This window comes from Diceros bicornis, chromosome 1 (genome assembly GCF_020826845.1).
Source record: "Diceros bicornis minor isolate mBicDic1 chromosome 1, mDicBic1.mat.cur, whole genome shotgun sequence".
NCBI classification, from domain to species: Eukaryota; Metazoa; Chordata; class Mammalia; order Perissodactyla; family Rhinocerotidae; genus Diceros; species Diceros bicornis.
Window position 1 is genome coordinate 44120061 of NC_080740.1, and position 16794 is coordinate 44136854.

At 40.6% G+C, this 16794-nt stretch overlaps 1 protein-coding gene across 2 annotated transcripts in view; it reads left to right on the forward strand.

The window, feature by feature from the left end:
* The window catches only part of PRDM6 (PR/SET domain 6), a 98068-nt gene extending 81945 nt beyond the window's left edge, over positions 1 to 16123 (forward strand). For both annotated transcript variants that reach the window (XM_058539357.1, XM_058539348.1), the window contains 2 exons: positions 7600 to 7776; positions 14884 to 16123. In XM_058539357.1, coding sequence (XP_058395340.1) covers positions 7600 to 7776; positions 14884 to 14998 — 292 coding nt within the window. In that variant the 3' untranslated portion in view covers positions 14999 to 16123. The remainder of the gene's footprint in view (positions 1 to 7599; positions 7777 to 14883) is intronic.
* Positions 16124 to 16794: the final 671 nt, after the last annotated feature.

Consider the following 16794-nt stretch of genomic DNA (forward strand, 5'->3'; position numbering starts at 1 on the left):
TTTGAAAGTTTGTCAATAAAGAATTTTATGGCCATGAACTGAGGATGAAATTTAGCTGAACAAGTGAATTAAAATTTCAGGTACTCTGACGAGTGGCACAGTAGATATAATGGAACTATTATTTATGAATCAAAACTGGTTTATTCGACAGTCTTGATAGCTGGGAGCGCAAAAGACAAAAATCAAATTAATTCAATAAGAAAGGATTGTGTTTTATCTCTCCTTCAGGTCCTATGAAAATCTGATTAAACCCAAAATATCTAAGAATAGCATTGAAAATGCACTTTGAATATAAAAGCAGGAAATGATTTTTGGAAATAGGAAAGGAGACTCAGAAGCAGGGCTCCTGAATTATTTTCTTAATTTGGCCGTCTATTAATCTTAAGCCTCTTGGCTCTCCTTGCCTTATTATATACACCCAGCTCTCCCCTCCCAGCTCTGCAGGATATGACTGGGTGCTAGAAAACACCAGCAGGAAAGGTGGAGGTGTGGTGGAGAGGGGGTGGATCTTTCCTAAAGTAATAATAATCCATTTTAGGGTACATATGCACATTTACATGTGTATATGTTTTTATTCGTGCCATTCTCAAAACCACTTGCTTAGCATCAAGCATTGCTGTAACTAATTAATGATGAAATGTTTGCATTAGGGCTGTTAAGGCAGCTGTGTCTTTACAATCTTTTACTTTCAATAGGAGAGCCACTTGGTGCAAATATCACCAGACTTCTGCACATCTTAGTACCATTGGCTTTAGACGTGACACAAAAGTTTTGAAAAGGTTTTCCTCATGCAGAAAGGATTTTTTTGAAAGTTTGCCTTCCTTGCAAGTATACATACAGCCTCAAGGTATATCTATTCAAAGTTTGCAAAACATTTTAGTAGCTTTTTAAATATAAAAGATGCATTAAAATTATGTTATTATAAACTTGCTTTTTAAATTGAGCGAGTTTAGATGTATGGATCTATTATTTGCACTGGTTGGTTGTTGTTATAATATCTGAATGTGCCAGGCAAAATGAAATGATAGTTGATGAAAGTTTCTAGATACTGGAACTCAGAGCTTAGCTTTGAGTATGTGATTTCATGCTGAATATCACATTAAGCAATGGAAATATGTCATGGTAAATAGAAAGATACTAAAACAGAATGTTTTGTCTGATCCCAGTTATACTTAGAAAACCATATGTGTATTATGGTTTAAGTCTCTATGAAGTCTGTCCTGTCAAATAATAGTGTCATAATTTGTAATACATCTCTGTAAACCATCAGAGAACTACCTGACAAATTAGAAGACTTACATGTACAAAATACACTTCCATGAGAGACTGTTAGGTCAATGTGACTTCAATCTAATATAGTTATTGCCAAAAATCCAAGTGGCATGAGACTCCCATCCTGTGCTAGACCCTGACAGGCTTATTTGGCTCAGAAGCCCAGGTGTGGTGTGGCCAGCCCTTCTTAGATGAGGTGAAGTAGTGGTTGCTTGTTATCCAGGTAGAGAGCCAGAGTGGGATCAAGTGACTCAAGCAGTAGGTTCCTACTCCTCCCTTTCTTGTGCTTTGTTGGTGAAGACTTTTGAGGTGATCACCGTCATTCACGAATAAGTTAAAATTCAGCATTATGACTTCAAAAAAATTGGTCCCTGTGTAGGCAAAGTAATAAAGTACCTGTTTCTTACTAATCATGGGGAGATGCTTGAATAACTCCATCAGATCCTAGTTGATTATTAGAGATAAGGGGGAAGTAGAGGGAGATGCCTAGTCACTTTGACCCACTAGTTCCATTCTAGATACATAATTTGCTTTTAGCGTATAGGACTGGAATATTTCTTTTCTATTCCAGAACCTAGAATGCTCTCTTTGCACCAGCAAATTTGGAAATGAAAGATACTCTTCATAATTCTTAATCATATGAGTGAATTGCTAAATAGAAATATACAGAACTAAAATGGAACATCAAATTTGTATAAGCTGGTTGCTAAATTTGGAGGCTTTTCTCTTGTTATCCATGTGAAGATTTACAACTGCTGAATATACATATTTTCTTTAGTGATTGACTCATAAATCAGTTGGCATTTAGTCTTTGGCAGTTTGTGCCCATTCAGCTATATACAGTGAAAAAGCTTAGAACCTACCAGTCAGAAACCATTTCCCTTCTATTTGAAAAACTCAATTGCTTTTATTTTCATGGGAAAATCTTGCTAGAACCAGACGCAAGAAAAGGAGACACAGAAGACAAGTCAGAAGGTAAACAGGTTAGAGTTTTAGACAGGCCCCTGAATCTTAGGTCCAAAATATTTTTCACTCAACGGACTAAATATTTGGCCACGAAACCCAAGATGTATGAACCTTCATCAAAGAGACGTTGTGTGTCTATATCCGTGAGCTTTTTCCTGTGAGGGACCATCAAAAAGTTTATGCTTTGATATAAAGCAAAAAGATCTGAGGATACCCAGAGTTGCCAGCATCATCATTTTTCACTACTGTGTTTCTTACATTAAATGCAAAAAAAAATTCCGTTTGACCTGACAAGGTAGGTATTAGTACTAAAGATAAAAACACATTCATGAGGGTCCAAGAGTCATGGAATCTTTTTGATTTTGTTCTGTTAATATATTAAACATATGAAACCAAAAATTTCTTCTTCCTTTTTCCCAGGCTACAGACTTTTTCTTTTCCTGACAGAATCCAAAGAGAAGAAGCTGTTAGAATCTAGATGAATCTAGATTTTATTTAGGTACTTCATAAACTTTGGGGTTTTGCATAAGCTTATTACCTAGGCCAGAGCAGCTTGACTCAACTTTTGCTTGAACCAGGAGTTAGAAATCCCTTTTCTCTTCTGTTTTTCTGCTGCAGAAACTCTCAACAGTCCCATTGGGGGGGCTCCAGAAAGGGGTAAGCAAAGCCTTTAATCACAGTGGATTATTTTCTGATGAATATGTTCTCTTTTATTTTCCACAGAAAGTGTCTTTATAATGCTTATCATTATTTTGCATCCTTTTCCTTTTCTTTTCTCCTTTTTAATTGTTTGTGACACCTGGGGAAAGTTCGCGTTTAGCCTCCTGGGTGCACTGTCAGCCGCTCACATTTGTGTTTTGACATATCATTGTTTGTAAGTGGATGTGGTAGTACCCAAGGGGAAGGTGACTCTAGAAGGTACTGTTTGGTGGGAGGATCCTGGAGATAATCCATTACCATAATAGTACTTTGGAATGCGTCAGTGTTCTTGTGTTCCACTGTTTCCCTGTCCCTCCCAGCGTGAAGGTTATCTTCTTTCTAGCTTTCTGTGTTCTGCAGCTGCTCTGGCTCTGCACTTTTGCTGCTTTCCTGAAGTCTTTTTCTCCTTAAATACAGCTACGTTCTTTTCTCACTCCACACAGCCAGCGGTGATCTAAGTAGCGCTCCCTTTGAAGTCTTAGGAGGTGTGCATTGAGCTGATGATGTGGGGCAAGGAGAGAATGTGGCCCCAGTTGAACAACTTTAGTCCTGGAGGTTTCATGCTGTGAAAGAAAAATCAAAGCAGGATTAATATTTTAAACCAAACCACACTTAATTCTGTTAAGTGTTTGGTTCTTTTCCTATGTGTACACCAAACCAATTACAGACTCAAAGTAAATGAATTGCACATTTTACTGGAGTAATCTTTCACAGAGGAGCTGCCAGTTACAGAGAATGCCAGAGGATGTACAAAATTGTCTCGCTTCTTTATTTCTGCTTATAAATTTACTGGCACATATGCTAACTAAATCAACCTAGGCTTTGTCTGTTTTTTAGTTATTTCATTATTGAGTATGGAACACCTTCTAGTTTTTCATGAAGCTTGATATTTCTGTGTTAGAACTAGCCACACGAGGCTATTTAAATTTAAAATAATCAAAACTAAGTAAAATAATATTTTAGTTCCTCAATCTCCCTAGCCACACTCAATTGCTCAACAGCTACATGTGGCTAGTGGTTCCCACATTGGATGGCATAGATATAGAACATCTCTATCATTGGACGATACTGCTAGATATCTCAAGTAGTAAAAAAAAAGAGAGAGAGAGAGAAAGCCATAAGCTTCCTCTGGTTGTGAGATGTTATCCCTTTGTGAGGAATGCTATTGAGTTTGTTTTGAGAATAATAAAATGCTGTATATGATGACTTGGGGAGAATCAAAGTGCTTTAGAAAGGAAATTCCCATTTAGTTGTTCAATGTCGTGAGATCCTGGAAAGAGTCAAGCTGAACACAGCCCTTGACGCAGTCCTCCCATGCTTCTTCTAGTATGACACGTCAAAGGGAGACAGAACTTTGGAGCTGAAATTGATTGTGTCCAAAACTCTAATAAATTGAGTCTTAGCTTTTAGCCAGACCTTGAAAAGTTAATGGGAATGTTAGTCATCAGAATAAAAAGCTGAGTAATGGCAACTACTTCTGTGCCCCCAAAGCCTTTCAGCTGTCAGGTGAGCAGTGAGGAGTCAGGGTGTGCTAATAGAAACATGCATTCATAGTCTTAACTCCTGTGGCCAGTTGTCCCAAAAGAAGTTGTGATGTCTGAGATTCTTTAGTGGCAGTTATGTTTCCTAAGCCCTGCTCTTGGGCTTGAAGGTTTCATTCTGTTTTGAATGTATTCCTATGTCATTACATGAAACTGGAGGACACAGTCAATGTTTAAATTACTTTTGATTGTCTCCTTTTATTCATTTTTTAGGAAATATTAAAAGTCCAGGAAAAGAAGGAATCTTGTCTATTAGCTGTGTAACTTCTGTACTTTCTGAGGACTAACTTTCTATAAATTTCTAGGCTGAGAGAGATAATCTGTTATTATAGTGGCAAATAGAGTACAGATTTTTGTTCTAAATTCTACATAAAATCAGCTTCTGCAAAGGTGAATGTGACCATATGGTCTGAAATCTTATTCTTCAAGGTACCTAAGAATGAAGGGATATCACTTCATTTTTTGAGATCAGCTGAAATAAGGTTTGGTCCTACATTTTGGTACCAGATTTTCTTGTTGCTATGAATTCTCAACTGTTTACCAAATAAGTTTAAATGGTCCATATTCTCAGTAGCATGGACATACACACAAAACCATAGAAAGCTCTATGTACAGGGAACTGGCTAGTACACACAGTAAAAGATGGAGATCATATTGATGCTATCTTTTGTGAGGCTGTGTCTCATACAGATCCTCAGGCGGCACACATTTGTTGATTATCTGAAAACAGGAACAGAGCATGACGGGGTGCACGAGAGCATCTAGTAAGCAGTCCCTTCTGCTTACCAGAGAGAGGAAAAAATAGAGAGGGAAGTTGAGTGACTTGTCCAAGTCCCACAGCTGATTAGGGTCAGAGGCTGAAGTAAGACTCACCTCTCCTATCTCCCCTGTTCTAGACCCTTCCATTCAGTCAAGCTGAATTCTGCAAAGTTTTGAAAACTGTGCCAAGGTCACTGGATACCTAGCAAATGCCTCTCGGGCCGGTGCTAGGCAAAAGTGATGTGTTAGAATCCTATTTGCCTTTCATTGGTATTATCTTGATATAAGAATTCAACATAAGCCTCTTTGTGGTCATTTCTGCTCTTCTTTGTGTAAATCTTTGCCCCTGTGACTATTAATGTAAAAAGGATGGATGGACTTCTGACTATAGGAAATAAATCATCCCAACTTTTGACAGCAGAGTTAGAAAAAAAAAGAAAAGATTAATTGGTTTTATTTAGTGGCTTATTGTTTATTGTGATAGCTATTAAAAATAGATAACCAGAGGCTAATAAATGTTAATGGTTCCTTCACTATTAGAAAAATCAATTGTCAGTAGATATAGCATATATAAATATATTATTTTATTTATAATCTTCAATGACATTTAAAAAATTCACCCCTGAGAGAATGATTTCTTGAGTAGCCCTTTAAGGTTAATGGTTACTACCAAGGACAGATTTTGCAGGACATTTTCATCTATGTATAATTTTAATGACTTTCAAAGCATTATTTTATAATTGTAATAAAATGCATGTGTAATTTGTCAAGATTGATACACTCCTTACCAAGGACTCTTATATATTTCTTTGAAACTTGTTTGAGAGCAGTTAGAATAGATTTCTAAATGTAAGTAATTAAAATTGTATAGTATTGAGTTATTGACCAATCCTGGACTATTAATCAAGCTAAAAAATTCTACAATCAGTGCTCAGTGTGCTGAAGCCTGGTGAAATAATAGTATTTGTGTTCAGTGAGGCAAATAGCCACAATTAAGCACTTCACTTGACAAATGAGAGGGTACACTTTATTTTGCACTTAATTGAATTGTTGTACATGCTTGGTCACCATTGTCTCCTAGCCCTGCATTTTGGTTTCTGGTCACTGGAGCTTATGCATTTGTTAAAGGTGGAGCAATTAAGTCAGCTTTCACCATTCACTTTCTAAATGCAGCCAGAAATGTCTGGGCCACAGACCAGAGCTTTGTGAGCACTGTTAATATCCTTCATGACAGATTATTAATTTTCTTAACAAAAATTTTGATAAACAAATTAGAGCCCTGTCAAGGAATGATATGAAATAGCTTCAAATAGGGAAAACTTCCCAGGTTTTATATCACTCACCAGATTCTGCTTAAGTAAGCAGAAGAACTTCTGTAGAGAAGACAGAATTTTAATCTATTTTATGAAAACTAAAAATTGATATACTTTTCATGAGCTGGAAAGAATGTTCTCTGATAATCTTGCTAATTATCAGGTATTTGTCACAACTTCCTTCCATTTGCTTTTGCATCACAGTCATCCTTCTGCAAGCGTAGTGACATCCCGTCATTTCTGTGCTGCTATAAATCATTGCTTGCTACCAGATTAAACCAGGGAGCTGAAGTTCAGGAAAAAGACCCAATGGATAAATATTAATGGGGGGAGGGGAGTAAGTAGAAGTCAGGACTTTTACAAAGGAACAAATCTAGGTGCACACCTGTGTTCATCTGTGTAATATATCAGATGACCCCAAGTTGGGGTTGTGCCATAGACAGTCCCCAAGACAGTTTAGTATTTATTAAAACACACATGCAACTTGCTGACTTGCCTGCATGTTTACCTGGCACTTAGAATAAGGTCCAGACACCCTAGAGTGACCTTGGCATCAAGAGCATATTTCCTATGAGGATGGTTTATCTTCAGTTTTCTGAGCTGACAGAGATAATAACAACTGCTTTCCCTGCCCCAGAGAATTATTGTAAAGATTAAAGTAGATAATTGATTTTAAAGCACTTTGAAAAGTTCTATGGAATTATGAGAGACAATTACATATTTTCTCTTGTAAAATTCTGCTCAATAGAGTCTGTACTCTCAATGCTCCCAAAAGTACGCTAATATTTGTCTAGAAAGTAGGGGTTCTTGAATGGTGTGGTTGATACTGGAAACAAATATTTGTTTGGGAATTAGTGTGTCTCAGCATCTCTGTGAATTTTATTCCTGTGGCAACAAGTAAAGTAACGGGAACCCAGCAGCCCAATCTCTATGCTCTGTTTCAAAGACTGAGAAAATGTCACCAAAAAGTTTTGGCCCTGCCTCATGATGCTGGCTTCCACTGACTCACATAGAAAACAATGACCAGGCAGTCTCTTTATTTGTTTCAGACCTTACCAATGCGGTCACTGCTCCCAGTCCTTTTCCCAGCCTTCAGAACTGAGGAACCACGTGGTCACTCACTCCAGTGACCGGCCTTTCAAGTGCGGCTACTGTGGTCGTGCCTTTGCCGGGGCCACCACCCTCAACAACCACATCCGAACCCATACTGGAGAAAAGCCCTTCAAGTAAGTAGCGCCAAGCCCTTCATCCCCCTTTCTCTTAGCCTTTCCCAAGAGCCTGAAGGCAAGGGGGCCAGTGCTGCCCGGTTCAGCCAGGTGGTGCAGGAGGCTATTTGGAAGGTCAGTGTCCAGGCTGCAAGGGACCTACTTGTTTATTGGCTGTCATTGGGAAAATGAAGTCGGGAAACCTATACACTGATCCTGGCTTGAGCTGCGTAACCTTGGACTTGAGACAATTTTTCTGGGTCTGTTTTCTTGTTGGTAAAATGAGGAAGTAGGAGTAAGTAGTTTAAGATTCTTTCTAGTTCCTGAGGATCTATGCTAGAATTTGAGCCAGAGCCACACAGTGCCATCTCATGGTCATCAGCAAGCCTCATGACCATCATCAGCAAAGTGGCCACAATTTAGGATATCTGGATAATCATCTCTTGTGGGACTTGAACCTTTTAGGATTCTAGTGAACTATTTCCTCCTCTTTCCTATGTGTTAATGAGGTTTGAATCTATTATAGCAGCCAACTTCCAGCTTTTAAGTGTGCCCTTTGGATCTCAGAATTACCATGTTAGTGAAAAAAGAGAAACAAAACCAAATACAGGGCACATCCAAGTTCTTGAGGATTCAGCGAATGTGGAAAGAGGTGGAACTGAATTCCAATGGCTTTGGCAAAGGGAGGGTGCCTGAGTGAGTGTGTTTCTAGATATAGCACGGTGATGAAAACAATAGACATCTGAATCATGCAAGGTGGCCTATTCATTCACTCACTCATTCATTCATACGTTCATTTATATGTGTGTTCATTAATTCAGCAAATCTATTGAGCACCTACCTTTGTGCTAGGCACCCTGCTAGGCACAAGAGATACAAAGGTGAATGAGACTCAGCCCCCCAAGTCTTTGAAGATCTCATAGTTTATGGGGAAGCCCAATTAATAAACAAGTATTACAACATAGGGCAAATAGTGCAAAAGTGAAAAACTGTAAAACATATATGTATGGTGTTTCAGAGTAGCACAGAAGTGGAGTAATCAATGCCTCCTGGGGGAGATGGTATTTAAGATGTATTTTGAAAGATGAGTAGGAGTTTTCCAGACATGCAAAGGGAAAGAGGCTTTTCTGGCATCCCAAACAGCATGTGGAAAGGCTTGGGCATGTGAACCAGCATGTATGATGGGTCCGTGGTCTCAGAGCAGTATTTACTGTCTGTGTGATGGGCTCTTTTCTGTTCCGCCCTCTTGCATCTCTCTTACTCTTTGCTACGCTGCCTTTCCCTGATTAAAAAGGAGAATTAAAAGGCCATAGATGTACAGCCTATTTACCTTTTGTAGGACAAGATCAAGCAAGAAAGGAAATAATTCAGGCAGTCAGAGACAAGTCCCTTTGGTCAGTCTCAACCAAGGAGTCTTCCCAGAGTCTCATTACCCATGATTTTCCCTCCAGACCAGCTGGTGTGGCATGCTGTCGCTGTGATGCTCAGCCTGAGGCTAGGCTGGGCTTGGGGTCACAGAGTCCTGCTCGTCTCGTCCTGCTAGTCTCATCCTCCCGGTCTCCACCTCAGTGTCTGCCAGTGGAGGGAGGAGCTCATCACTTGCCTCCTCACAAATTAGTTACCTTTATTCATTATTCCTATTTTCATAGTGGTTTAGATATTAATAATAAAAATAGTTTAAATTTTTGTCTTTGTACACAGGAGCAGCTTGTTAATTGCATGAAGGCGTCTGGCTAAGGGGAAGGATGGGGTCTAACAGCAAGCTGCACTATCCAAGCTGAGCTGTGCCCTCTGTGGCTGCGGTAGCCCAAAGAGGCCAGTTTTTTCTAATCCACCCCAAGGGCCAGAGGGGTTGGCACAGTACTAGAGTTCCTTATTGCAGGTGTTTTTGTCCTGCGCCACTGGACTTTGTCATTGTCCTCAGGTCTAGCCCTCAGGGGGTTCACAGAATCTGGCTTCAGCGCTGCTCTGGATGTGCAAGATGACAATAGCACATTTCCTGTGCCTTTGAGCAAGAGAGCTTTTCAGAAGCAGAGATGCAGGAGGACCGACAATCCTCCTGGCCCCTGTATTACAGAGGGCAGCCAGACAGATACAGTGCCAGGAATCAGATTGATTTTTATCTTGTTGCTGTGTAAATAGATTTTAGTAATTAATTGAAGAGGTTTCAGGGTCAAAATGGGAAATAGATTTCTATTAATGTTAAGGTGTTACTTATGTGTAACCTTGTTGACTCCACTCAATTTTTTTTCTTTAACATTCTGTTTTTGTCATGTTTCCGATAGAGCTGCCATTTTAACTTAATTTTAATTAATCAGATTAATATTTGAAGGGCTTTAGTAATTGTATCTTTTTCCTCTCTGAAAGTATTTTTTGTGACCATAACCTAATTTCATCTCGAAAAAAAATATAAGGAAGCATCCAGAGCTAGTAGGATTAGATTCTATGTGCATGTTTTAGTTCCTTCTGCTTTTCCTCTTATTAGGATAGCAACATACTATGGAGTTTTTTTTTTTTTTACCGTATCAAATATATATTCCCAGGGGAGAACTGAGTGTACTCTTATTTTAAAAGTGTAAGATTTAAACATCTTCTAAGAACTAGAAAGCTAAATCCTTCAGTGTATACAACCAGATCATTCAGGATTGATCTATCCCAAGGGAGTTTTGGGAATCTTCCAACCATAGCTCATGGATATCCATCCCATGGACATTTGTAAATATTATGAAGATATCCTTTTACAAGCTTATAAAACAAACATGCAAAAAAACTTTTGTTGCAGATAAGTCAGTAAAATGGGTTTCGCCACAACAGTTAATTTTACTACTTCAACTAATGGCTATTGACTTAAACAATGTTGCAAAGAAGGAAAAGAATCTTGTAAAGATGCACAACCCTAAACTGTACGCCTGGGGCAGCTTCCAAATTGATGCCCCAAATGGCTCAGTCCCCAAATTGTTCCACCCACCCAGGGGCCAAGAGGCCTTCACAGAATTCTCAGGGGCCAGCTGAGACTGAGCCTGCCACGCCAGGGGAAAGCCCTTTCCAACTTCTAAAATCTTCTGCTGAGACGTGGTTTTTGAAGGCAGATCAAGATTATTGCTGTTCAAAGAAGGCTGGAGAAGATTTGGCACTAAGAGATCCTAGTTTCATTCCAGGGCTTTGCCTCACAATCTGATTGGCTGAAATCCCACTGAAAGACTCCATCCCCCAAGCTCTAGGTAGTTCATGGGCCTGTCGGCAGCTAACCTAGGCTGTCGACTTAGAATTTCTAAGGTAAAGGAACACAGAGGAAAAACACATATCAAAGGATCATATTGAAGGTCTCAGCTTTCAGTCTGTGCTGTGAGACTAGAAGTCGTGGAGGACAAGGAACAAAAGCAAGACATCATTTCATTTAACAGCAATTGCCAAGCACTTTATTAAAAAGAGGAAAGAAGGAAGGAGGGAGGTTGGCAGTCTAAAACTTATGCTTTATAGTGAGGACTCCTTTCTCCTTCCCTATTACTAAACATCATCTCTCAAGATTTCAGGGAGGCTGCTCTGCCTGGAAGGATCCATGTGAGCTTCTTGATGCCTGGCTTCTGCACCTGAGAAGACCAGGACGTTCCATAGGAGAGATTCTTCTCTTCATCTTTGTTGGAAGCAGGGGGAAATGCTCATCACTGCATTTTTGCCTTAAGTACAGACAGTTTGGCTCGGTATAAAAAAAATTAGAGGGTATTCTAAAGAGCATCTAATATTTTTAACAAGATCTAGGCAAAATCAAAGCAAATCAAAAGAGCACATCAGTAAATATGCATTGAGCACATCAAATGTACGAAGCCCTGTGCAATTTGGTTCGGTTCAAGAAGTATTTTGTGACAGGCTGTAGTGGCACAGAAAGAAAGCTTCTTGCAGATTTTCTGTGTAACAGAACTTGACATTGTTTGCACCTCTGTCAGTTTCAGGTGGTAATTGTTAAGCTCCCTGTACCTATAATCCAATCAGCATCACATTAAGTAAGGAATGATGTCAAGTCTAAAAGGAAATTAAGTCTAATTAAGATATTTGTACTGATAGAAAGTTGGGGACTTTCTCTTTGCTGAAATATTCGGACGACTTTCCACTTCAGTGTTCCTGCGATGTTCTCTTCAAGGCTGTGACGTCAGCACGATGAGGAAGACCAAGTGTGCAAGACTATTTCTTTGCTCCAAGCTCATTACCCTCATCTTTCCTTCCTTCTTATTCTGTTACACCACATGAAGCCCCGGCTTGGAAGTACCCATGCCCAGTCACTCGTCTGGCATTGTAGTTCAGGGTTAATGAAATGCCAACCCCACTGAAGTCCTGCTCTGACCTGCCAGAACCTAGGTATTTGCATTGAGTCTGTCCTTCTGATGAGTTTCATTAAGCTATGAAAATAACTTGTGAAGGGAATTTTTCTAAAATTAAAGATGATGAACATAAAACTGAGGCCCTTCCCTTATTTTCAAAAAAAATATTTTTATATTTAGCTCTCTCTACTTCCTCAATTATATGAATTATATTCTTATCATTCCCAACTCACATAGATATTATTTCTAGTAGCCCACTTTCTTCGAGAAGGGAAACTCCTAGGAAAAGGATCTAAATTAAGGTAATTTTCTACATATCTGCATGTGTTTTTACTCACACTTGGTGAGCAGATGGCACTAGAGATGATTTTTCAGAAATGATCTCAGGCACCTGATGGATCAGACTTTAGTAAATTTCCTTTTATAGAAAATTGTTCCATGAGGGTAAATATCTGTGAGGCATTTAGGCAAACACTTGAGAAAAATGTCACTCCTCTCTTAATGTCTCTGTTATCTGGATATTTAAATATTACATATTACATACACTTTTGCCTTATGTGAAGTACTAAACTTCCCGCTTATGAATTCTTTCTACTCTAATACACAAGATCAGAAGTGCAAAAGCATGAGCCAGGCAAACGGTCAGTCCTCATAATTGTTCAGCTATTTTTCTCTCTTTGAACTTGATTCTAGAGCTTCACAATTTTAAAAAAGGAATATAATAATTGGAAAGTTTGTCAAGCAGTGAAAGGTAGTGTATTTTGACACACTAATCCAGTAACTAATCAGTTTTCTAATAAACGATCAGCAATTCGCTAACGTGCCTTCGGCCCTTCAGGAGCTCTGGAGAGGGGATGAGCTGCCCGTGGACGTTAATGAATGCACCAAAAATCATTAGCTGATCAATACTTCTGAGTTATTTTCATTGAGCTGATAGGTCTGATACATTAAAGCTGACACTGTACATTTGTCAAGATCACAGTGCAGTTTTTAACAGTGGAACAGGCTGCTAAAAATATTCCTTGAAAGACAATCCAAGAAACACAACTTCTTCACCCTGACACACGAGCTGGTGCAGGAGCCCTGAAAAATCCAACCGTGACAGTCAAACTCCAGCTTCTCAACATCCAACAATGTGCAAGAATCCCCAAAGTGGGTGGATGTGTTCTATTTTTATAGGTAATTATTTCTGTGGCCAGGCACTTTGTATAATTTACTAAACAGGAGCAAGAGAGCACTGGCCACCAGATAAGGGGGCACATGGCACGTGATGGACAGTTTGGACTTTGTCAGGATGGCTTTGCCGCAGCCCCACTAGTGCAGGGACCCGAGAACCAAAGATGGCGTTAAGAAAAGGACAATTGACTGCAGCTCTCCTGAAAATCTTTTCCTTCAAGGGGTTGAGGAGAGGACATTAAGGGGATGGCTGAGGTGGCCACTGTGCCCTAACGGGTGCTCAGCCAGTGCTTCAGGCAGCCCAGACGAGCAGAGTAGTCCCTGTCTGTGCCCAGCTTGCTGCCACAGCTCATCTGTGTGTATGTGTGTGTGTGTGTGTGTATAATCATAGACAACCAGCCAGGAACAACAACCACCACCAAAAAACTAAACACCACCACTAGATTTCTGTGTATGTGTTTTGTACACTGAGTAGCCATCAAGCTAGTAAGTGTGTATTACATAGGAGATGGGTGGGGCTCAGAGTCTCTATATTATAATCTTTCTTTTTTCTTTTTTTTTTGTGAGGAAGATGACCCCTGAGCTAACATCCATGCCAATCCTCCTCTTTTTGTTGAGGAAGACTGGCCCTGAGCTAACATCTATTGCCAATCCTCCTCCTTTTTTTCCCTTTTTCTCCCCAAAGCCCCAGTAGATAGTTGTATGTCATAGTTGCACATCCTTCTAGTTGCTTTATGTGGGACGCCGCCTCAGCATGGCTGGACAAGCAGTGCGTCAGTGTGCGCCTGGGATCCGAACCCGGGCCGCCAGTAGCAGAGCGTGCACACTTAACCGCTAAGCCATGGGGCCGGCCGCCCTATAATCTTTCTTTTTTAAGTGAAGGAGAGGAGATATTCTTGAAGTGTGAAACCCATTTTTCTCCTCATCAGACACACTGGCCCTTAATTATGGCCCACAACTACATTCTTTCTACTGTACTTTCTGGAGAAGTAAACTTCTTGAACCACACAAACAGTGATTGATTTCAGGTTTTTCTGAGCCCCCTACCTCACATAAACACTGTTTTAACCCTAAATTTGGTTGGGCTCTGATACTGTAACTAGCTCTTGCCCCCAAGCGGCCACTTACCTCCACTCCCATAGCCACTGCAAAGTAATGTATTGCTTCCTCTGGTTTCCAAATTCAGAGATGATCGCGCTTTGACTGCTATGCTGAGGGGAGTAGAATTCCTGATTTGAAATTAGCAGGCGGTGAAATTCTATTTGTCATCAATTTCTCTTTGGGGTTACAGAGCAGAAAACTGCAGACAAGCTGCTGCTTTGATGGCTCACTCCTAAAAATCTCTTTTTGTTCTTTATCTATTTGAACTGACAGTGATCAGAGCTGCAGCAGGACAGGGCTCTCTGGAGAAATCACCTTCCCCCTGCCTATTGACAGATCCCTCTGTTCTGCATCAGACCGGCTTTGTCCCATCACAGGCATCCAGGCCTTGGAAGGAGCCACCAATTAAACCTCTTGAGCCGGTAAAATCTGAAGCCACTTTGGAGTGTCTGTTCTGATTAGGCAGGATGAGAGGAAGCCCATCACCCTGCAGGCCCCACTCCCTGGTCTCAATTTTCTCTCTTGCCTCCACCAGGTGCGAGAGGTGTGAGAGGAGCTTCACGCAGGCCACCCAGCTGAGCCGACACCAGCGGATGCCCAATGAGTGCAAGCCAATAACCGAGAGCCCAGAATCAATCGAAGTGGATTAACTGATTGACTGGTTGGAATTAAACTGCAAGGAAAGTCATGATTAAATGTCACGGACACTTAAGCAAAACCAAAGATTTCCTCTGAGCAACTTTCAATCAGTCCCAGAAAACCAAAAGCAGTAATAAAATAAGTAAGATGTTAAGAGATATTGATCCTGGCGTGGAAGTCAGACCAGGAAAGAGATTATTTATTTATGACTAGGGATGAGACTTATTTCAGTGGACAACTAACCTGGGATGGCTAACATTTCCAGTCCCACCATGTATTTGCTTTGTTTCTAAAAAGCTTTTTTAAACTGTTATTTAATACCAAAGGGAGGAATCATATGGGTTCTTCTGCCCACAGTTGTGACTAAGAATGCACAGGGACTTGTTTCTCGTTGCACCTTTTTTTAGTAGCATGATTCAAGGGGACCCGTTGTACAGTCTTTCTTCCTGCCGTTTGGGTGTGGCCTGGCCTGATGCTGGCTGCCCCAGCCGGGACCACGGAAGCAGAAGCGAGAACCTTCGCTAAGTCAGCGCCATCTTCAGCCCCACGGGCATTCCATTTCTGTGTTTTCCACGCTCACTTCTCATGCACTTTTCACGTGGCTCCTTCTTTCCAGCAGCCTGGTCTTGATGCCGAAGAGCCTGGAAGAGGAAGAAGATGGTTTAAATGTCAAAATTCAAGGGAAAAAAATGGGGGACTTACTTTGTCCTGCTAGAATTTCAAAAACACTTAAAATGTACGGAGCTTCATGATACAGTATATTGTTCCCGAGCAGCTAGCTGAGAAAATTTTGTTTCCAATAACATTTTAGCTTAAAAAACGAAAATAAAGTTCTTCGGCATGAGGCTGAACATAAGGCATTAGGCTTCAAGTAATTTTTTGATGTGTCTGTGAAAGTGTTGAATATGTGAGCAAAAATAGTGCCAGCCCCGTTGTCAAGGCCCTTTTAGGCGGTTTCAGCTTCCTTCCTCATACAGGTGGAACCTGGGAGGCCCCTTTACTCCACTCACACCTGAGTGTGGGAGGAGCATCTCTGCAAAAATAGGTGAACATAGCCCAGACAAGGAAACATGGAGAGGAGGAGCCACAGAGAGGATTGTGGTTAGAGCAGACTGCCCAGGAACAGCTCATTTTATCAATAGGAATTATCTTTTCATTTCCTCTGGCCCTTGATAATATTCTTCTCTCAACATTAATCCACTGAAAGAGAAAGGGTTATCTATACAATTTCACTGTTCCTTGACCAAGGGCAAGGAAAGTGAGTGTAACTTCAGCTAGCCTTTTGGTAATTCAACAGTGCTGCTCAATAAAATTGGGTCACATTCCACGAAGTGATCCGACATCAGGAAGAACTGTCGGCTCCTGCACTCTTGTCTGTTAGCTCCCAGCAGGATCACAGAGACGAGTCTACCTGATGGCCGGTGAGGATAAACTGAACAGTTTTATTTAGAGTGCTTCACAGCAGCAATCTCTGTTTGGATTTCTCCCTCGCCTGATAGCAGGACACGGTCTTTTAAGGAGCTCCTTGTCTTTTAGCCCTCCCATTGTCTTTCCTTAACAAAAGTATGAGACAAGTAACTGAACTGGCTATGAAAGGCAAGGATACTACATGGTTCAGTTTAATCTATCATCATGTATTTTGGTTCTCAGAATATCTTCCTTCCCTTTTAATTTTCTTCCCCATCTCTTAGCACCCATTGCTAAGTAAAACGGGCCGGCCGGGTGGTGCAGAGGTTAAGTGCTTGCGCTCTGCTGCCGTGGCCCGGGGTTCGCCAGTTCGGATCCCGGGCACGCACTGACGCACTGC